We start from the raw sequence: 23,165 nt of genomic DNA, 5'->3' as shown, positions 1-23,165 counted from the left end.
TTAACACTACAACTGGCCGATATAAAAATGATCTTTCCTCTGCATAATGTGCAATAATGCTACATATTATTAGCTGAAGTCCTGAGTACATAATGCTCCACTTTCCCACCACCTGTCACTTTGGATTTTGTTGCTCCTTTGACCGAAGCTTTGTACCCTTCATTCATTCCCGTCTGCTTGTTGATTTGAAACAAGGATGCACCTAAATTTCCAGACACATTATTAACAAACAGCAGGCTGTCTCTTCACCTTCAGTCTGCAGGGCTGCTGCTCACTGCTGGACCCAAGAAACCCACTGCCCTGGCTCAGCGGATGCTGTATCCTCCTCCACCTTCTCTCACACCACAGAGCCTATAAAACATGGCCCCATCCCTCTGCATTTGCAACCAGGCAACCCCTCAGCCCTCATGCTTTAGCTTTTCGTGCAGCCTGGTCCTGCCATGCAGTAACTGGGGAAAATATAGCTTTCCAGCTTCATTTATAATTGGCACAGGCCCTGAAAAATGATTGCCTGATACAGCCATTGGCTTGGGACCATCTATAGGACAAAGGCCCTTTTGATACTATTAGTGCTTTCCAGCCTGTCAACATTGTTCAGTTACTCGCTGCCTGGCTGGGGTCTGTCTGCTGGCGTTGCTTTGACTACGGCATTAGACTTGAGTAGACGACATGTGCCCCGCACAAAGATGAAACGCCATGTTTCAGAGCTGGGCTCTGACTTGAACTATACCTCCACGTAGAGAAGAAAGAGCTGGGCAGGCTGCATAGCTACTTGGTGGGCCATCTTAGAGATGATGCCTGTCCACCTACTCCCTGGCCAGGCTGGGGAACTTGAGAGGAGAGAGTGATGCCTGTCATTTTCCTTTGCTGCTGGTTGTCAGCCCAGCAGAGCCCCGGTTTCCCCTGAAGCCAGAACCTAGCTCTGGGAAGACAGAGGTGGAAGAACACCGCGGCGTGCCATCCTCCTGCCCCTTTTCTTCCGCTCTGTTTTTCAGTTCTGGGGAAGTCTCCGGAAACCACAGCGACACGCTTCCCACCCTTCTCCTGTTCACTAGAAAGCCTGCAAGTGCCCCATGAACCTTTTGTCTGCTGTTTGCTTGCCGGGGCTTGTCCGGCCCTGGGGTGGAAGGTCTCCTCCTTCTCCTGGGGGCTGCTAAAGGGCTGCTGAGACTGTCAGCTTTTAATTCCTGCCCTGGTAACCGGACACAAATCAAGTGGTACAAGGATCATATCTCTATCAAGCATCAGCACTGAGACCTGCTGCACTGATCACATCAAGCTACTATATTTTGGCACTGAACTCCCTGTAATTTTATACCAGAAGTTACAAGACCGGCTCAGTGTTGATCCATGCTATTTCAAATATGGTAACAAAATGCTCAATATTTTCATTAATACTGCTCGTTTCTACTGGCATATGCAGAAATCATGTAGGCAACAAACTGAAGAAGATATAAGCAATAAAGAGGAGCTCTCTGAGGGTTGGTCAGGTGTTCGGCAGTTGTTCCTAAACACTCTTTAGCACAGTTATTCTTCATAGCTTACTGTGGTGCAAGTGGAAGATCACATTCCCTCTCATTTGCTTCATCTTTTAGTTTATAAGATTCTATAATTCTTTCCATTCTTTTTCAACTGGTATATTTAAAATCTGCACCTGGTACAAACTCACCCTTGAAATCTATCAGCCAGATGAATGTGACTCATACCAGGAGTCTGAATACTTGAGTAAAATTCATTTCTCTTTCTTTCTGAACTAATCCAGAAACCAACAGGATATTACCACTACTAAAATTATGCATATAAAAAGTTGCCCAGCAATACAGTAGTAGCTGTTATGCCAGGTCCTTTATCTGGTAAGGTAAGATACAAAATCATCTTTCTTCTAGATCTTCTATTTTCTTTAGAAAATAAAGTTCCTTTCTAGGAGAAAGTGAAATTACATTTATTAATTTAGTATAATAAGTTCTAGTATCTTTTTATATATTATTTATATCGATAAATAAATTATAATTTTACAGATGGATAAACTATTGGTAACTGAGTTCTTACGAGTGGGAAGAACAACCTTTAAATGCAGTGCTCCCTCCTGGGGGGAAAAAAAAAAAAACAAACCAAAACCAAAACACAAAAAGGCCGAACAAACGAATCGAAACAAAAGAAAACGGATTGTTTTGAGGGTTAAATAGTGGAATAGCTGCTAATTCATTAAGCTGCCTTTGGGTCTATTTGCATTCCGCTTGTCCGCAGCTGCCCTCTGCTGCCAAGCCGCCGCCTTGCAGGAGGAACACCCGGCAAGGCGCATCCCCCCCGCCCCTCCTCTGAGCCCTGAGAAATTACTGAACCGGTCAGCAAACTGGGTGAAATGGCTCGGCTCGGGTTTTGGCAGACCTTTCCCAATGCAACCCACCGCTCTGGTGGGAGCGATGTTCCCTGGCAGTGTTTTCCACGCTTTCCTACGGTGAGAAGGTACGCGCTGTTCCCCACCTGCCTGGCAGAAACAATTCACGCTGGCCCTGGGGCGCGCGTCAGGCATGGACGTGCTTGAGGCTTCCTTGTTCTGGTTCTGTGCTCTGGGGAGCTGGCTGGTTGGACTCCTTTCACGCTAGCTTAACCCTATTTATTTTAAAGAAGTCACCTTTTGTCATTAGTATAGAATGAGACCGTATTTACATCGAGTCTCATCCCAAACATTGCAATACACTGAAACACGGATTCCTCCCCAACCTCCTTCTCCCTCTATGTCCCTCTGTCCTCCTCACAAGAACTTACTCCTTCAAAGGGTATCGCAAACCTCCTTTTTTTCTGCTTTCCCTGCTAAATTTTTTCTTCTCTCACCCTTTCATCCAATTTTCTTCCCTCCTTTCTTTTTCATTATCTCTGGCAGCCTCAGGACTCCCTCTCCACTAAAGGAGGCTTTGGAGCTCTTCAGGTTTGCAGATTTTGAAGCCAGAGAGACCGCTGTGATGATCTAGTCTGGACCATACAACTTCCTTCACTTATTGGATGTCTTTCATAAAAAAACCCAGAATTATATTTATCCAGTTTTGGCATCCTATCACTGCACTATATCTTTGGTAGCTGTGCGAAGAAGCCTTCTTTCAGCAACTTTCTTTTCCCCATGTTGGCACTTACCTAAATTGTGATCATCCTTCAGCTTCTCCAGTTCATTTACTTGCACCTCTCCCCCTGCATTTCTCAGTATCCTCAGAGAATGATTTCTTGACCTCAGCGCTTCACATACCCCTCAGAACTCCTCTCCTGAGCTTTTAAGCTTTTACAAAGTGCCATGTGCAACTGCCCGGTCAATTTTTCTCCTCAGCATTGGGAGATTTTTCTAATCTGGGACCGTGCCCTGTGAAAGGCACATTCACTAAAATTGCTAATAAATGGTTAGGTTGCACTTTTCATCTGGATTCTCTTTGCTCACGTTGGCCAGACCCACAGCCTGTGGGGTCATGATCCCTTTCCTAAGGCACTCACAGCCACAATGAGTACAAATCAGAGCTCTTTTCCTCCGTACTCCTGAGAGCTAACATTTTTCTACCTAACCAACCTAGATAAAAGCTTTTTTTGAGTCTTTATCATCCCTTGTCTTTGTGAATCTCTTTCTTTCTAGCTTTTACCCATTTATCTTGCTTATACCTCATATTAATTTAAAATATAACCGCTTATCGAGCTTATTCAGATGAAATCACAGAAGCAGAGAACCACTAGAGCTTTACAAGCCCAGGTACTATATTCAAAATATTTTCAGGTAAGTGAACCAAAATCAACATGCTTTCATGACACAGCAATGGAGAATGGGACAGAGAAACGTTTAGAAACTGGAAAAGAGACGCAACAATTTTACCCTGTATTTCTCTTTCTGTCACTAAAATACCTGTTCGTGTGACCACGTCCGTTCCGAGCCATCCTTCACACAGATGTCTAGCCTTAGCTCGGTCCCTGTGGCTCCGTGTTTACTGTCCACACAGAGGTTGGCTGCCACGTTTCGAATCTGCAAAACCAAGCAGCAACACTTCCCATTAAACCAGGCCGCAGAGTAGAGCTTCCAACGTTAGGGGGTTAGGAGCTTAGCTCTGAAGGGCTTGAGACTGACCATTAGTTACAGAAAACTGGTGGGAATGACTTTTTACTTCCTTCCTTGTGCTGCCTGCGTGCCTTCTGCAAACACTCTGCATAACTTACTCTTAAAAGGAAAATCTCATTTTTGAGACTGAAGTAACTGAGTAATAATTAATCTGTGACTATCATTCATACCAGTTGTACCACTGCTGCCATGTATATTTTTTTTAGAAGACAGGGTTGAAAAGGAATGGGTTGCCCACTGCCACCAAAAAGAGGAAAATCCCAGTTTTATTTTGCAAATACATATACATTTCTCCTTGAGTACCTTAGCTGGGCTATTTAAAAATCCTTTAGACACCTCCAGAATGAAGGGAATTTCTTAAAAAACTTGCCCTGTCAACAAGATACATGGAAACTGAGTAATCAAAGTGCACATACATGCATGGAGATATATCCAAATTCTCTATCCATAATATAGAGAAAACAGGTGCATATTTTGACATTCTGGCCACTACTTTGATCCTTATTTAAAAACCCAGAAAAGCTAGATGCTGAGTGGAGATACAGTTGAGTTGACATTTGTAATTTTCCATGGAAAATATTGTAGAAGTCACCATTGTTGCTATATTACATTAGACAAATATAAAAATCGCCACTCTACCTCACACACATCCAATGGAAAAGTCAACATAGCACGAAACATTGCCAAGGAGGGGCATTCCTCGTGCTTGTAAGACACATGGGAGAGCTAGTCTGCTCTTTTTCTGGAGGACTGGAATTGAGTCTATTCACCATGTTCTAAGAAAGATTCAGACAGATGGGAAAGCAACAGGAACTGGGAAAAAATTAAAAAATGTCACATTCAGAAAAGGTTTTAGGAGCTTCATTTTTTAGCCTGGAAAAAAGCAGACCAGGCAAATGATGGGAGCATCAGTTTGAGCAATTGGCTCCAAGAACCTCTGAGCCTTCACCGGCGCTCACAGTAGTATTCTTTTAAAACTTGGACAAGCCCAATTCTAGGGTATTTTTTCTTATTTTGATACAATAAAAATTGCTATAGATGAGGTAAACCCCTAGCATTTCATACACACAACCAGATGCAGAAACCCAGCACTGAGCCCCACAGTACAAAGAGTCACGTTAACTGAAAAAAGAAGTGAAAGGTAATTAGTTCTCAACAACCCTGCCTTCATTTTCATATCAGTCAGCAAAAAGAGACAGGAAAGAATAATGAGGGGAATAGATTTTCATTTTATATTCTTAAAGTTTCATGTGAAATACCTACTCCAAGTATAATTTTTTGAGAGTGTTCAATCACTTCTCAGTGCACTTAAATTTACATCGCACAAATAAAGATTACTGGCCTAATTCAAAATTAAATGATACATCAGTTCTGTTCTTACAGCATGAGAGCTAATTAAAATGGAGCTGCTACCAATTGCCATTAATAATTGGGGTATATTTATGTGATTCAGAATTGTAAAATGACAGTGAATACACTCCACATCCAATGAATGCTTATTGGATTAAAGGGCTTTCATAATTTTGTCTCAATGGCATCGCTCCATCCCATTCTCAGTCATTTGGACTATGCGGTAAACGTGTTCGATGCATTTCTGGAAAAGGTTTGAGCTGAAGCTACATTTAGTTCCTTCACTGCTGGAATCTGTCTCCCCCGTTCTTTATTTCCTCTCCTCTTCCCTCTGCTCCTGAAAGGTTTCCTTGAGTTTTTCCTCTGGTATGTTGCAACTTACATGTTAGCTCATCCTTTTCTTTTTTCATCCTTCCTTTCAACTGCAGAGGGGTCGTGGTTTGTTTTTAATTTTCTTTTTGTAATACAGGCATTTCAGTCAAGTCTGTGCTTTTGTTCTCTGGCGTTTCTGTGTGGCCTTGGCAGTTGCTAGAAATTGAACGGAGCTGTCGTGCTGCTGCCAGAGCCACAGGGAATGTTCTGCTGAGCACCAGCACCACATGGCCTGCAAATCCCCTAAGATGCTTTCATGGACGAAGGAAGGAGAGCAGAAGCACAGCAAGGAGAGGCTTTTTTCTCATTTATACATCAATATGCGTTTGAACTGCCTTGTCTCCAGTCACACAGCACAATGGATTTAGAATTTTTAAGGTTATGCATTACGACTTGCAAAGAAATAGCTAGTACTCCTAATACACTCACATTTCCAACATTTGTATTTGGGCAACCGTAGCGACTGGGGATGAGCAGGAAATAGATTTTATCACCCATACAGGCAGGCCATTAAGTTGCTACACACAAAGCTTATTTGCTCAACCTTAAATACTAGCATTTGTACACACAGATATGGGTCTGGGAAAAGCATGCTTTCGAGGAGTCTGTATGGACTAACGAAGGACAGTTAGCGGTGATCTTAAACGCTGTTTCAGAGTTAAACATATTCCGAAAAAAAGCACAGGACACTATATGTAAGTGATTGTGCATATTTAGTTCTTGAAATGCCATCCTACACATGTTGGGACATAGGTACTAAGACTATGGGTCCCGTGGTCCTTATAAAGAGCAGATGAGGTGTAAAAGCACTGAGAATATGAACTCTAAGGGGTCTGTTTTCTCTTCTACACTGGAGGTGTCTGAGCAAGGATGTACAGGCTTTTAAGTGCTGCATCAGCGCTTGGGGAAAAAAAAGATGTTTCACCTGCACAGGATTTCTGACGGTGTAGCAGCTGACTTCTGTGCTTTAAATGAGGTAGTAAGCCATAAGGAGAAATCACTGGGTAAGCCTAGATACAGTAATTCTTGGGTTTTATGAAAAGCAGTTAACATACGTTAAAAGTACAGCTTGCTTCCTCTAAGTTAGCCAGCCCATGTCTAAAAGACTTTTCTCCAGAGTAGGCCAGGCTTGAGAAAGAAGTAGCTTAGCTCACTGGCACTGTGATGGGGGAAAGAGGAACGTGATGTAAAATAGGAGCTGGAACATGGGAGGACAGAAGGCCTGAAAGCCTAGATGTAAGGTTTGAGGAAGAGACTGTTCCCTCTTGACATTTGAAGCTGCTGATTTGATAGATTCAAGGGGGGAAAAAAAAAAAGAAAAGAAAAAGAGAATTTTGGACATCTATCAAGAAAGGAAAAAGTATTTAAAAAAATATAAAATCAGGGGTTCCCAAACAGTGTTTACATATTGCAGAATGTATGGACTCCCAGATGACCTTCTGGTTAAATTAATGTTGGAGTTTTGCAGAAAGCCAGCAGTTACATGATTTAATAAGCTCCCCATGGGAGGGGCAGATTAAGATGGTCTAGTACTACACTCTCAAAAATATCGTATTTGTCATTAGTACGCAAGCATGGAATGGAAACTGGAAAGCAATGGATGCGTTGATTACCACCATAATCTTCTTGTCAGAAAAGCAACAGTCCTCTGAGGAAAAGGAAGGGTCACAGGCCATTGATAATTTTGACATTTTTGAACATTTTGGCAGGAGCTGTGTAATGGACACACTAGCATTCTCCATGTTAAATGGAGAAAAAAACAAGACAACCTCCCACCATACCCTTACACTTTAAAGGAAAGTGATTTTCCCCCTTCCTTTTAAGGGAATGTACTTTAGGCTGAAAAAGAAATTACAGGGGGAAAATAAAGCTTCCCAAGGTCCAGTGGCTATATTGACCAATTTTCTTTGACAATTCTAAAGCTCTGCAACTTTGTTGACAGGCAAATGAGTTCCTGCAAGATTTGCTGTTGAGGTAGTGGGTGATGTCCTGGCTCGAGCAGCGTTGCCCTGCCTGCACTGGAGCCAGGCTGTCAGCCAGGGTCACTTCAGCCTTCCTGGGGGGCAGAGGGGGGTGAGTCAGAGAGGGAGAGGCGCTCCCAGGGGTCCTGGGAGCAACCCTGCGTGCTCACCATGGCACGGAACTGCCTGCACCAAAAGCAAAAAGAGGGAAAGCACAGCAATCTAAAGAAAACTTTATGTTCAATATGGTCATCTGTTAGAACGATGAATGTGGAGATGGTGCTGGGACTATCCTTAGGATGCTCCAATAGAGCAACAAGAGTGGCACCTTGGTGCTATCAGATTTTATAAATCTTTCCATACATCTGATTTAACGCCTCAAATAAGAATGTGTCTGTAGCTCTTAGAAGACATTAACAATGTTCATTTATGCTACTTTTTTCGTCAGAGCAGCACTTAAAACCAGTTTCAGTGCACTGCTTACATTCTCAGATAACCCTAGGGCCATCAGTGTCTACAAATCAAATATGGAAAAATGAGCCACCTTTCCTGTCAACTGCTACATAGCAATTTAGAAATTTTTTATCCTTGTGTGAGCCATAAAAAAGGAAAAGTTGAAATGGAAAGTCAAGCACTGCCAAAGACCTCACTGAAGAAACAGGGGTCTCTGTTATTCAGTGTGATACCGATCCTGATGAAAGAATTTGACCAGCCCAGCTGTGCAGCACTTGGTCTGTGCAGGGTGGGGAACAGCTGGTTATATCGCTTTTGTACAACAGATGTGTGACACTTGGAGGGCGAGATTGACTCATTAAGGGTATGAGGATGACACTTTAAAAAAAAGAGAAAGTAATCAACAGAGAAGTTAGTGAGTTCTTAGGCTTTAATCCTTTTTCAAATGTGCTACTTGATTTAACTTTATGGGTGACATTTTCATGTCAGTAAAACAATTCTGTAAAATTCACGAATTGAGGACTGAGAAAGGAGTATGTTCAGGTCCTACAGCTTAGCACAGCTGCAGTGACTGAGCGACTTGCTGTGTATTAAATCATTGAATGACAGGTTCATGTAACAGCAAATGAAACCAAGCTTAAATATTTCCCTTTTGACTGGGTAAAAAATTATTTTTTTTCATACCACCTTGACTACAGGACTCATGAAGTCTAAAATAAATGACAATGGCTGGCATTATATGATTGACTTACTGTAAAATGTGTTTTCAAAGATATTGTTGGAAGCTGTGATATCCGCACAATATATTCATGCTGGATCACAGCTTGTAGATGCATGAGTACTTCCTAAGAAAACATTTGGTGCCCAAATCTCACCTAATGCAGCTATTGTTTTCACTTCCTTCAACAGGATTTCAAATACACATTACAAATAAATTATTCTGTCTTAGAAAGAGAATGGGATGGGTATTACTATTTTTCAACTGGTAGCATACCTTCCAATATATTTGGAAGGATAAGAACAAAATCTAATTGAAAACTTTCCTTTTTAACATGGTGGGAGAGGGAACAGTACAGTTATCTCATCCAGACACAGAACTGACAGTCTCACTAACTTTAATCTGTCCGGATTCCCTATTACATTGCTTTACAGCACATATTTCAGATGTTACAAGACAGAACAGAATATCAAGGGAACATACACCCTGCCAGCTACAAACGACAAAAGGCACAAACACGCAGAAGAGATAAGGCCATGACAAGTTTAGCGAAGAAGATTGTTTTTTGTTTTTCAAATTTCCTTCTTTCCCATCATGAACAGATTTTGTCAAGAAATGCAAGAGTCAGATTTTAAATAAATGTGTTTGCAAAAAAAGAGAAGTTGTGCAGAGGCTGTTTATGAGATGTCTGCTTTCACACTACATGCTTTTCCTAGCTAGGTATCAAAATACTGGAGCCAAAAATTGTCTGAGTACCTCATTGTTTATTGTTTCTCAGACTGGCATAGGCAAGCAGATGAAAAGTCTTTCCAAGTGGAGACAGAGAGGGTACTAAATGACAGTCGGTCTTGGCACAGACTTTTGGTGTGTATAATCAGCAAGGTTTCTAGAGCTGCTTGATTCTTACAAAGCAGTAACACACAGTCTGTCTTTCAGCTTCTAATTATGACAGCCATTGACCTTCAAGTTTGTTCAAGTTCCTTGCAAATGCCAACAAAGTAATTAAAACTTCACAGGAATGTGACAGTCGCAGGAAAAAATAGAGTAGTAGGGCCAAAACTTCTCCTCTTGTTATTTTAGAGAAAGTACACTTTAGAGGAAACAGAAAGCCTTTGGTCTTCACTTCCTTCCTAAGAACTCAGTAAGTGCTTTTAAAGTACACATTTGATGCAATTGTTATGATCTTTGATTTACTTTTTAAACGTCTTGCTTTTATGCAAAGAGTATATTTAAAAATGCTGTGAAAAGAATAAATTCCTGAATCATGATCTCTTTCACTTACACGCTCTGAATGAGCTCAAGATTGTTCAGCTGGCCAGGGAAATTATAATCTCATGACCACAGTCCTCCAAGGATGCACATGTATACATGTGGAAGATGATGAAGGAAGATAATAGTAGCAGTCACAGCACCCTGATCCAGCCTGACTTTTACTGATAAACTCATTACCTCTTGGTATACATTAATCCCATAAAGTGCAGGCAGCAGTATCAAAGATACAAGAAACATTAACAACAAAGGAATTCATTATTGCCAAGTAGCAGCAAACAGTAGGACACATAAAATTTGAACATCTCCAGCAAAATCAGAGAAGGCCAGAACTCACAGTACAGATATTCCTATGTTTTTTCTAAAAAGTAGCACAATACACTGAAAGAGCAAAGCCTTCTTTATAAATCTTAATGAATTGAAAGGAAAAACCTCTCCGCATGCCATTCCATGGAGTGAATCTGCTGCAGTTCCTAGGGGGGAAAAGACCACTGCAATTTTTCAGCGTAGCTATGGAAGCAATTTCCTGTCCCTGCACTCTTTGTGTTTTCATTTCTTCTACACAAAACAAACTGTCAAAGCAAGGTGTGCCACGGTTCTGCTCTTCAGAGAGGTCTGAATGCAGAACATCTTTGATCATGGGTGGAGAGTTCCAGCAGGTTGTTTCCTCGCCCCCTGCTCTGGAGCGATGCTCAGATATTGGCTCTCTTTGGGGGTCCCTCCCTCCCCTTGTCCCCCAAATGAGAAATTGTGTTTGTCTGCTACTGGTACTTGGTCATGACAGCACCTACAAAATGCTGACCACGAGTTGAGCAAAACCAGTCTTTTTGCTCCATTTGTCACACTTGTACGTGTGAGCAAAACAGATCAAACCTAACTCCACACACATACAATTGTTATTTGTAAGAAGAGGAGGTAGTGTATGAAAAAAAAAAGAAAAAAAGAAGTTGACTTCAGACCGCCTTTTTACTAATGATATTCCCAGCATCTAAAATCATCTTGTGACACACATACATACTCTTTTCTGCATTCTTGTGTTTGCTGTGCATGCATCTTACGGCCTGTACACACAAAATTGTAGTGAATTATAAAAGGGACAGCAATAGTCCTAAGACATGACGGTATCTCATTTTAATGGCTAGTCCAGGGATTGTTCCAATCACTGTGAACTCCCTTAATAACACTACTTATCACAGGAGCTAAATCTAATTTCATAATTTTAATTTCCTGTAATGTAAAATGTTAGACTCATTTAAATTCTATCTAATTTGTGTATTCCTCACCTCCCCCCAGGCAGCAGGTGGAGGCTCCACAGGAGGGTAATATTTGGGGACATCCCAAGCCACTGCAGCCATGAACCACTTGAAATCTTTACATTTAAGGTGCTTGCGAAGTTCCTTCTGGGCAGAGATATCACCAGTTGAGAGATGTCTGTACTCAGGCCGTCGCTGGTAAATGTACTCTGCAAACTCATCCATCCACGTCTCTGCCACGCGCTTCAGGTTCTGTGCAGCAGAAAAAAGCAATCATTAATTTCTTCATGCTTTGACTGAATGATATTTCTAATGGGGAGAATTAAACCAGCTTAGCTGGTCTGATTTCTCAGTCTTAAAACATGAAAAAATACCAGTAAAGGTATGCTATCTTCATTGCAGTGTTGAGCAAATGCTATAGAGTATTAAGCACTCTGCTTTCCAGCTGACTTTGTAAGATATGGTCTTCTGTCTGCTGAACATCTTATTTTCCTTCATATTCTTTATGCATGTTCACATGGGTTTTAGATTAACGATGGATGTTGAACAGAAATTTTCTTTCAGCTGCCCACACTGGTACCTACGATTTTTCCTGTTAGTTCAGAACCTACTAATATGCATGAATGGTTCAAATTATTCCTTCTGATCTATTTTGCTTTGCATTTGAAAGTGCAGCTGAATTTTCAGCTGTCATCATACCGGTTAGTCACCTAGCAATTCCTACCTAAATTTTGAGGTCAGCTCTGAAGTGCATATGTATGGGGGCAAGCAGCCATGAGCTTGCTCTGCCCCATCTCACAGCTGGTTTTGCACTACCATTGGCCTAGAACAGTTGCTAGCACACTGTGTCGGTGTGCTAGAAAGTTTGTGCAAAAGCACAACACATAATCCTGAAGTGGAGCTGACCTGAGGCAAAGCAGCTCAAGGGACAGGTATGGCAACTTGTGACTTTCTGCACTCATCCTATAGTTACCTAAGGCTATTTCTGATCCATGAATCTCAGTTCTGGCTTATGTCTGACAAAGTTTATTTTTGTTGGCATTTTACAGAAAATAGAATTAGTTGTTCTGTTGTGTAAGAATTTACTTAAATTATAATTAAGTTAGCTGACTCAAATTATAAAAGAAAAAAAATACTTTTAAGGAAAAATCCTGGATAGATGAGACTGAAGAGAGATATTTTATTGTTGGTGAGCGTCGTGGAGTTTAAATAGTCCGGGGGAAAATTTTTCTGTATTTTTGTTTGTTTTTAAAGCTCCTCCTGCAACTTAATCCGCACAAATTTATATGCAGATGTCATAGTCGAGTACAGACTTAGTCTATTCTGCATTTCCACAGCTGCCCAATAACCTCTTAGCCTACCAATAAAGCAACATCTCACTGGATGACATTGAGACACTAGGGTGTTCTTATTGCTTTGTTTGTAAAAACAAGATCATCAAGTTTTGTAATATTCTTTTTATAGAACACTAACTGCAAAAGGCTGAGATTTGCTCTGTAATAAACTGAAGAACAATATACATCTGATTATCATCAACATAAGGTAATGTTTTTTCTCAGAACATTCTCTGCATCTAAGTAAGCCCGATTTGTACTCTGATTTGCTTTCAAGATCCGTTCAAAAATTCCTTTCCTGAATTTCAAAAATCCACACAAACTAAACGTCTCTGAACGAATAAGGCTTATCTGAATACAAAGACAGCAAGATACAGAACAAAGTACTTTTAGCTGACACTGCGGGATAAGTTTCTATGTGCTTTCTCTCTGTGAAGCAAATACGTTAGAACCTGCAGGGATAAAGCAAGTAGAATTAAAGCAGTATAAGTAATCACAACATTTATATCCCTAATAAAAAAATGGCTCATGCCCCACATAAGGTTGACTTCCATCGTAATTTCATGAAAACCCAAACTACTTTACAAGAAATTAGAATTCAAGAATACAGGAACTGGGTAGGACAAAGAAAACCAGAACAAATCAAACAACAATATCTAAATGACAATCCCACCTTTCTAGCAGAAACCCTGTAACACAGAAATCTCTTGACAAGTAAAAATACTGTGTGATGAGACTTTGTAGATGAGGTCAAAATATGATTAAGCACGATAAACTAAGAAGATAAAATCATGAAAAAAGGTGTGATCTTTCTAGCATATCTTCCACTGTAATGCTGTACACCTCATTTACTACAATGCAAATGCAGTTTAAAACTGTTCTAGAAAATATCATACTATTTTCTGCAATCACTTTATCTGATAGTGCTATTTTCATATTTAAAAACCATAATATAAAAAGAACCATACAGTAAAAGTATAGTAAAAAAACTCTTAGGAAAGAAAAAAATTCAAAGTTAACTCCAGCAAAGACTTACCTCTATCAATATTAAGAGTAGGCTCTGCTGGAGCTTTCTCTTTAGTTATTTGACTACGCTAAAAGTACTGCATTCTGCTTCAGATGATTATAACTGAATAAAACAGGAGTCCAACAGAAATAATGATATTATACCTGGTCACTAGCTCAAAATTCTCATTCACCAGTCAAAACCTCTTTATTTTCCAGTGAGTCCTTTATCTCTGTTTTGTGTGTGTATAAACCTTCCAAAACATTATATTAAAAAAAACCCAAACCAACAGTTCTTCCCACCATTCCCCAAGTATCAGATAAGACACTTTAAATAAATCTACTTAAAACTTTGTTCCTGGTTCTTCCAAGACCATTCTCTCCATCATATGCTAAAAATCCTCCCAAATCTTGCCAGATCCTGTAATGAACCTATATATTATCCTTAGCATGTTTATACATTGCTGTCATAGCTGAACTCTTATGAGGCAGCCCTTTGAATTTCAATAGGTTCCCTTTTAAAAATATAAACTCTTGATTTGCTAGCTCTAAATCTCCAGACTGTTTATGAACATGACTGCAAAGAACTCTCTGTCCTGGAGTAGTGGGAAGCTCTTTCTGAAGTTGCCAGTTACCAGGAAGCAAGCACTCAGCATCCAGACACTTTAGCTTTAAAGAGGTTTGTTGACTTCAGTTAGCATGGATTTCTTATCTTTATTATCACTATGCAAGCTCAGTAATCACCACACTTCCTTTTAACATAAACGTGCACAGACTGGTAGTAAAACTTCAAATTGCAGTTAATCCCTATACTTCAATTGAATGCAGTCAGGTAGAGCTGCTGTCCTGAAAGCTAGCCTGGTGCAACCTTGCACAATAAAGGCAAACATAATTTACATTCCTATTTAGAACATGCTAACCTAGCACATTCCTGGAGCAAAAGTTCAGGCTGTCCAGGATCTGTGAGCTCAGGTAAGGTAGAGATCCCAGTTCTGTGGCTGTCTAACATCATGAGAAGCTGCCCTGTGTGAAGAACCTCCTAGGAGCATTTCTCTGCAAATTATGTCAACGAGCTGCTGGTCTTTTACTCACCTTATCACAACAGAAAGGTTGTGGAGCACAACCAAAATGACAGTGTTCATCTCTGAACACTTTAAGGCCTACCAGTCAAGTGACTTGCTGTAAGGTAAGGACGTGATTGCAAGTCCTTTCCGAGTCCCCTAGAGTTGCCCTTCCCACAACCTGGGTGAATGTCTGACATGGTGGAGAAAGGAGGACGGTCGCTTCCTCCTTGCCTGAGACTTAGGTGAGGCTAGACACAATCTGGGCCATGCCAACATATTAAGCCTCATTAGTGGGAATGGTTATGAATAGCTACCAAATCTTGACAAAGCCTAGCTGTAAAACAGGTGCTAAGCAGTTCGATTTTGTTACGACTTTACCATGTGTGAGTGCACACTGCTGCAGAATTTTCAGGTCAAAGGAGTTTAAGAGCCTACCAGATTAGGTAGCATTTTGTGAACGTCTTTATAGCATCATTTAAGCACTCCAGTCTCACAGTGAAGCTAATCTACAAAGAATTTAGAACAAACAAAATAAGAGTTAGATTTGAATCTTTTTTATTTCTGTCTCCATTACTCTGCATAATCTTCTAAAGAAAACTCCTTTAAATGCCAGTTTCTCAAATGGCATCAAATAGCTTTATCAATAAGAAGAAACCGGTTTGGGATATCTTTGTGGTAGATCACACTTGTTTGGATTCTTTTACTTCAATGTGAACACCTCATCTAAATGCAATCAGAAAGGGAAAAGGAAATATGTTTCTACAGCTGAAAACTGCTGTAGCTTAGCTTGGTTGTCAAATTCATTGCAAGGTTACAGATATCCAGATTGGTTAAGCTGGTCTTTTAATAGAAAAAAGGAAAAATAAAAATTAAATGGGAGCAATTAAATTAAGATCAATTCAATATTAATCAGTTATATGAATTGACACACAATGTAACAGGGACTCTACATGGACGTCTGAGGAGTTTCTCAGGACCTATCCATGACAGACCAATCATAATTTGTTCTCTCTCTTGTCATTTTCAGTGAAAAATTTCTGTATGAGAATAAATAAGGCCCAATGCTGTTTCAGTAGATGCATATTTCTATATGTAAGGTTGTGACAGCTGTCACCAAGCAGCCATGAGATGCATACAAAAGTGATGGCAACCACAGTAAGACTGACTCATCAGCTGTCATCAGTTGCCCATGTACGCATTCTTGATATAATTAAGTTTTGTGTCACTGTTACAAATTTACTCTCTGGTAAATCCTTTGCTGTCAGGCTTACCATTGGACAAGTTTTCTTTAAGTTTGTACGAACTCACATATTTAAGACTGTGACTTTGTTTTGTATTTTCACTCAGCAATAGTCTACAAGACAGTAAGTTACAACGTCGCTGATACCTGGACTTCAATAAAAGAGTTTAAATCAACTTGATTGGAGAAAGAGAGAGATAAATGAGGACTTCTCCACTTGAAAAGAAAGAAATTTTTCATGGGCCATTTTGTCCCTTTCACTTTCTTCAGTGAGCGGGGAAAATAGATCTCTCTGATCAAATGACTGTCCCTTCTTTTTTAAGTGTGTAAGATCATCTGTCATTTTCAAGAGACATGATATTACTCAAATAAACCCCGTGAGAAGAAAGTAGACGCTGGCCAAGAGAAGGGAAAAGTAGAGTAAGGCAGGGACATGTCAAAGGACAGATTCATAAATACTCCCTCTAAGCAAAGTTTAACTAGATGGATCCCTAGGATGAGAGGGGCAGTTCCACATTTCACACCTGTGGCTGGTGCGGTGGCTTGCAGTGACAGCGTTGATAGGAGAGCTCCCTAGCTGTACGCTCCTCCGCACCGCGAGCCCGCACCGCTCCATCCTCTAGTTGCACTTCTTCCGATTGGCATTCTAGATGCAGCAGTTAAACTAATATAAAAATGTCATTTCTGTTTTCAGTTTCTCCAGATGTTCTAAAGTAGATTTTTGTTATCCAGTGGCACTAAAGCAGCACAATGGTTTTATTATTTGTTTCATTTCACCTGCATAACCTGTTTTCTCCGCTTTTGTGCCTATCTCATTGTTTGCATGAAGCCAACCCTGACCCCAATCCACAGACTTTACTTTTGTCAATATTAGACTACTACAAGAACATTTGGATCCTGTAACGAGTTCCTGTTGTCCTACATTTAATCTGAATATTTTCCAGGAAGCTGGATGTCACTAGCTGGTGTAGTCTTATTTGTCATGATAGTCATTTCTCTCATCAGCCAGGACATCAAAAATCACTTTCAATCACACCAAATATGAATCATCACAGAACATCTAAGGCCAGACTATATTTCAGTTGTGAAATATAAGAGAGGATATGACTATTTATTTGCTAAAAATAACACAACAGTTTCTGCAACAACTAACATATGAATCTCTTTTCCTTCCTAATAAAATTCCAGTGTGGTTATTATCACTCCACCTACATAATCTTCCTAATTTAAATGGTTTTTACTGTTTGTTTTGTGAAGCACAGTGTTGTTGCTGCTTCAAAATGGGTGCCCTGTTTACTTCTGGAAGCAGTTGTATTTCATTTGGCTGGAAATAACATACACTTTGTTTTATGTAAAATGTATTTAAAAAGCACATTGGGATCCATCCAGCCAAGACAACTGTACTTTATGTTCCTCTGGAATACGGGTAGCACAATGTCACAAGCAATCATCATGAAGGAGGAGAACAAAGTATGACTGGAGGAGCCCATCCAACAAGTACGGATTCATACAACAGAGGCAGCAGGGTACAAAACTCCCCAGCACTCACAAGGAGAAAAATGGTACCCTCAATTTCATGCAAAGGTCCTTCCATCAGTGTCAGAACATGAGCATTTCTCATTTCTGTGTATTTCTACAGTGAAACCACGATAAACCATTTCCTGGACACTAATTACAGCATTGTGATGTTCAGGTCTAAATATCTAAGCTGCCCACATCAGTTGTCTAAATGGGGGATTTCATCCCTTTCCCCTTCTTGCCTAACTCCCTTTTAACTTAGGCAGCGCTAGTGTTTGTCAGTCTTTCCCCCTCTCGGGTATCTTATTTTGGTTCTTTACATTTAACTGTGTTTAAAACTTAACTGTGTTTCATTCTAGCAATGGTTTGTATTTGTGTAAAAAAACCCCAACCAAATAAAGAGATGTCTGCAGGCATTAAAAAAATGCTTCTCCATGGAAGACAGTATGCTAACTAGGTGACAAAGCTGGTGGTGTATATAAATAACTCTTGTGAGAGTTAGCACAGCTGGCAGAGAAGCAAGAGACTATTTATTCTCCGCCTGTAGCCTGCAAATACCTAGAACTGAAATTCCACAGATGTCATCTGAAAACAGCCAGGATTTCATTCTCTCTATAAAGGTTTGCATCTGCACCGCAAAAAAATTTAAGATCTACACATTGGGAAAAAGTGGAAAAAAGCCAAAATCCAGCCCACTGACAAAAGGCTACACCTTTGCTCGGTGGCTCATTTGAGGCCAGCCTGCGGGGCTTGGAGGGCACGGACGGGCACGGTCCCGGGAGGATGCTGCCTACCCCCTGCCCTGCGGCCGCCGGTCTCTGCAGGCTTTGGCTGTTGGGGAGTTGTGGAAAACGGAGTGACAGCATAGCGACATCTCCGCAGATTTGTTGGCTACTGCCGTGGCTCACCTGACAGACCCATATGCTGCGGGCACATATAGACCGTAGCCCACCTCTGCAGCTAAGCCTGGAAGAGAGTTCAGGGGTTTGATTCCAAATACGTTTCTTTGGGTTCCGGTGCTAGTCTATTGAACAAATCCTGGAAAGTAGTTACCACCACTTTGATGTTGTTATTGTCCAGAAACCTCTCCATCTTCTTTGTATTCCTTTTGGACAGTTAAGCTGCCTGTCCTGTTGCATTTATTATCTTAAAAGCAAAACTTCTATTCAGATTGGAGAAAATATAAAAAATTAGCAATTAAAAAAATTACTTTGACTTTCTTGTATTCAAGGATTATAAGATATTAATTTAAAGGTTTTCTATGGTAAGTACTCTGTGTGAGATTTTGGTTTAATTAATTTTAATGATGAATTTATAAATCTGTTAAGCGAAAAAAGTTAGAATGGAAACTTAAAAGCTTTATTGTATAATCATCATCATTATCATATATTATAGCTGTGTTATTGCAAAAAGGTGATTCTTACTTGATTCCTAAATATATTTGCTTATTCAAAGCTGACGTTTCAGCTGCTTACTGTGTGTGCTGAATCACAACTGACTTTGTGCTACAGTCTTGTGCTAAAGAGGTGATTGCAGAAGTGCCAGCAGTGCTCCCTTAACAGCATGCCACATCTATCGGCTTGCACTCTGGTCATGAGAAAACATAGCCATTACCTAACTGATTCTCCTTGGTTCTTTAACTTGCCTGGAAACTGAAAAGAAAATGTTCATGGGCTACTTTAAGGAAACCCCAAACATTGTTTGCAGCTGGGGAAGAAAAAAAAAAAAAAAGGTGATAATATTAAAGGAAGGTCTGTAAAAGATGCAAACGTGGTCACAGCACCAGATGGTATAGCTACAGAAATTTTCTTTAATGATCCCTTTCAAAGCCACACCAAAAGGCTGAGCAAATGGTTCAGGTGGGAATCTGAACCCACCTTTATCAGCCGAATTCCTGACCCCAAACTCGTGCAAGTTCCATTTCAGCGACACTGTGTAATGAGGCAAATGTCATCGTGCTTGTGCCTGCTGGGTCAGAGGATCACTGTGCTCTGGGATCCCACGTCCTGGCGTGCAGGGAGGAATTCAACTTAAGGTTAGGATTCACCACGCTGCTGGGTTAACATCCAAACTCGAACTTCAGTGGGATTGCCCTTCCCTTCAGAGAGGCCTAATGGGCTAATGTTCTGTAGTTAGTGCTAAAATGCTGTGTAAAATACCTGCAAATGAAAAAAATTTCTGTAGATATATTTTGAAATTCTGAGTTCATCTCTGCATATCCTATGGAACAGTGAGTTTTATTGATAAAGTTCTTATGGCTTTTACAGAATCATCAACAGAAAAAAATTCTACAAATAGGAAACTAAATAAACTGGGATACACCTACAAGAAATTGCTAATAATTTTTTAAAATCTTATTTCATAGGTAACTGGCTAAAAGAAAATGGCTTAGCTAGAATTGTTAAAAATGATGCAACAATCAAGAATACAATAATCCATAAAACAGTTCAGAAGTTTTTTACAGGGCAACGCCTTGCATAGGACTTGAAGATTGGGATTCGCTCTCCATATATGCTTTATCTAAAACAAACAGGCAAAATTAGTTATTTGTACTGCAGTTTTGTGCAGAGGTTGATATCTTTGGAATGAATGAGTAATTATGTGGTGCTTCTACATTATAACATGGAATCAGTGTTGACATCTTGTCCTAGTTTTAGCTGGGATAGAGTTAATTTTTTTCCTAGCAGCTGGAATAGTGCTGTACTTTGGATTTAGTGTGAGTAATGTTGATAACACACTGACAGTTTTAGTTGTTGCTAGGCAGTTGTAGTCCCTACACTAAGTGAAGGACTTTTCAGCTTCCCACGCCCTGCCAGGTGCAGAAGCAGCTGGGAGAGCACAGCCAGGACAGCTGGCCCAGCCTGGCCAAAGGGATATGCCATAGCATATAGCATCATGCTCCCTATAGAACTGGGGAAGCGAGCCAGGAGGTGGGATTGTTGCTCGGAAACAGGCTGGGCATTGGGTTGTTTTTTTTTCCTTCTGCGTGTGTGAGCACCTGCATTTGTGCATCATCTGGTTGACGATGATGATGATGATTATTTTAATCCTATTAAACTCTCTTTATCTCAACCCACAAGTTTTTTTCCATTCTCCTCCCCATCCTCTTGGTGAGGGGAGGGGTGAGCAAGTGACTGCGTGGTGCTTACTTACTGGATGGGGTTAAACCACGACACATCTGCATTCATATTAATCTTGCTTTACATGCAATTACCTGTAAATTGGACACTGACTGCATTGGGCAAGCAGCGACATTTTAAGACATCTACAGACAAAAATATTCAGCTTTTTAATCTGCATTTGGTTGTCAAAGTCTGTTTTATAAATCTACTACTACTTTTGTTCTGTACCACCAAACAGTTTTACTGACAGAGCATTTCATATGACAATGCTTTTCAATTTTTAGGGTATGTGTCAGCAAAACATATGCATAGGCCTTGCAGGTCTTGAGTGACAGATAAAAAGGTAAGAAATATGATAAGAAGGACATGGAAAATTGATATCACAATACATACTATTGTGTGTGGTACACTAATGGTTATTTAGTGAAGGGGAAGCAGAACAGAGTTTTTGACAAGTCTCTCATTTAACAAAGCATATGTGATCCTCACGCCAGGTCACAGCCCTTAAAAAAAGATATCTAGATTGGTCAGGCATTACGTAGCTAACTGAAACTGTGTGTTGAAACTTGCTGCTAAAAGATACAGAGGTGAAATCCCAAGGGAAGGTAATATGCTCACTCTAAGTATTATTTGTTCAGGGCAAACATAAGCTGAAACAGCTTGAGAGGAAACCCATGACATGATTTGGGCTACGCCTGAGTTTGTCTAGCTCTATCCTCTTCCTAACACCAGTCTCCATACCCCTTGTGCTGCTGCTGTGGGATTGGATGGGAAAATCTGTCATTCTTTAACACAGTATCTGCACAAGGGGAAATTCTCCTTTGATTAATGAAGAGGCTCTTGCAATCATTTATACAATCACAGTTGGACTTCCTAGGGCTTATTCCTTTGCGAACTGCATCTCCAGCATCCTCCTTTACACAGCAGAAGATGGAAAAGGATTTGGTAAAAACCTTTGTGGAAACTACTTAGAGGTGAAACATATTGCTTTTGGCAGCAGGGATAATACTTCCAGATATTCTTGAGTGGGTTATTCATTATATTCTTGAACTAGAGAGAAGTTTTAGATAAAATACTCACAAAGAGTTGACTATAATCTTTGGAGGATATAATATAATATTTGGAAAATAATGCAAAGATAGCTCCAGGCCACTCCTGTGCATACTCCCCTAGTATTATTTTGCCTGTCAGCTCCATTTGGGGCAGTTTATTCGGAACCACAAGTGGTCTGTGTCAAAGGGATTAACATACTGAAGATGAATATGGCCTTGCTTTTCCTTTTCTGGCTTGGATGAGAGAAAAAAAAATATTTTTAGGCTTAAAATTACACACAATTTAATGGGTCAGGGACCAAACTCTCTTCCTTGGCTAGTTATTGAGATAGCCCCAAACACTAAAACGTACAGAAGATCTTGTGGTCTTTGCAGCCTTGATGATGCAGTGTATCCTAAGAGCAATGTTTTGGTTTAGAATATTGTACTGCAAAGAAGCTGGGAACCTGAGAATTGAAATTTTCCTTCAGTAATAAATACATGCCAGAAATTTACTTAAGTATCATGTTTTGAACCCCCACAACACAGAAAAAATGACCCATCATTTGAATGGGAAGAATAAGGCCCACCCTATCAGCACACTAGATCTTTTCCCACAAGATCTAGACAAGACAGGGCAGTCAGTCTGTGCATGGGCAGAGATTTCTTTTTTACAACTAGGAATGTTTTTTGGTACTATTTCATGAGTGATTTATTGAAATCAAGCTAACATAAATAGTACAGAGAGGCTGCCAGCTGTGGCTGCCTGATGGCTCTAAGTAGTCACAGTGCCTCTGTGAAAGCTAGTTAAGTATTGAACAGTATGAGATGCTAATAGTCCAAATAGAAATAATTGTATTTTGCTCCTACAGGTAATGCATGAGAGAGCATGTTCTCTAATGAGAGAATTTTGTGCTGTAATAGAGGAAAGCAGAGACTGAGGTTTGGATTTCTTATTTCAAACTGTGTGTGATTTTTGCAGGGGATACCATAAACGAAGCAGTTTATTTTAGCCAGTGCAAAAATCAGATGGGGAAATTGAGACTACATATTTGGGGAAGATTTTCATCTCACATTTAGTCAGTACACTTCTTGTCACCATCACTAACCCCATGACTCTATCGTGTGTCTCGCACGGATGCTCTTTTAAGGCAAATCTTTCTCTGTCTAGCCAGCTGTCAGGCAGGCAGCACAGGCGGCCTCTTTTCTCTGCTGCAGTTACTACAGCAAGCCTTGTCCTGTGGTGCTGAAACCAAGAACATCTCCCCCTTAAAGCAAGAAATTTATTCTTGTATTCATACCACATTTTCCTTATTAAGAAAAAATATGATTCATAAAATATTACCCTATGGCAACATGCAGACTTTAATATTAATGCCATTTTA

The 23,165-nt window shown here is 40.2% G+C and overlaps 1 protein-coding gene across 1 annotated transcript in view; it reads right to left on the bottom strand.

The window, feature by feature from the left end:
* GALNTL6 (polypeptide N-acetylgalactosaminyltransferase like 6) overlaps window positions 1–23,165 on the bottom strand; it is a 481,223-nt gene that overhangs the window by 9,695 nt on the left and 448,363 nt on the right. Inside the window, exons 9-10 of the mRNA XM_075751893.1 lie at window positions 11,497–11,718; window positions 3,881–3,997 (exon numbers count right to left, since the gene is read on the bottom strand). Coding sequence (XP_075608008.1) covers window positions 3,881–3,997; window positions 11,497–11,718 — 339 coding nt within the window. The remainder of the gene's footprint in view (window positions 1–3,880; window positions 3,998–11,496; window positions 11,719–23,165) is intronic.

The sequence above is a fragment of the Balearica regulorum genome, chromosome 4 (genome assembly GCF_011004875.1).
Source record: "Balearica regulorum gibbericeps isolate bBalReg1 chromosome 4, bBalReg1.pri, whole genome shotgun sequence".
NCBI classification, from domain to species: domain Eukaryota; kingdom Metazoa; phylum Chordata; class Aves; order Gruiformes; family Gruidae; genus Balearica; species Balearica regulorum.
Note: the sequence above shows the minus strand (reverse complement) of the source record. Positions and strands in the feature narration are given on the sequence as shown.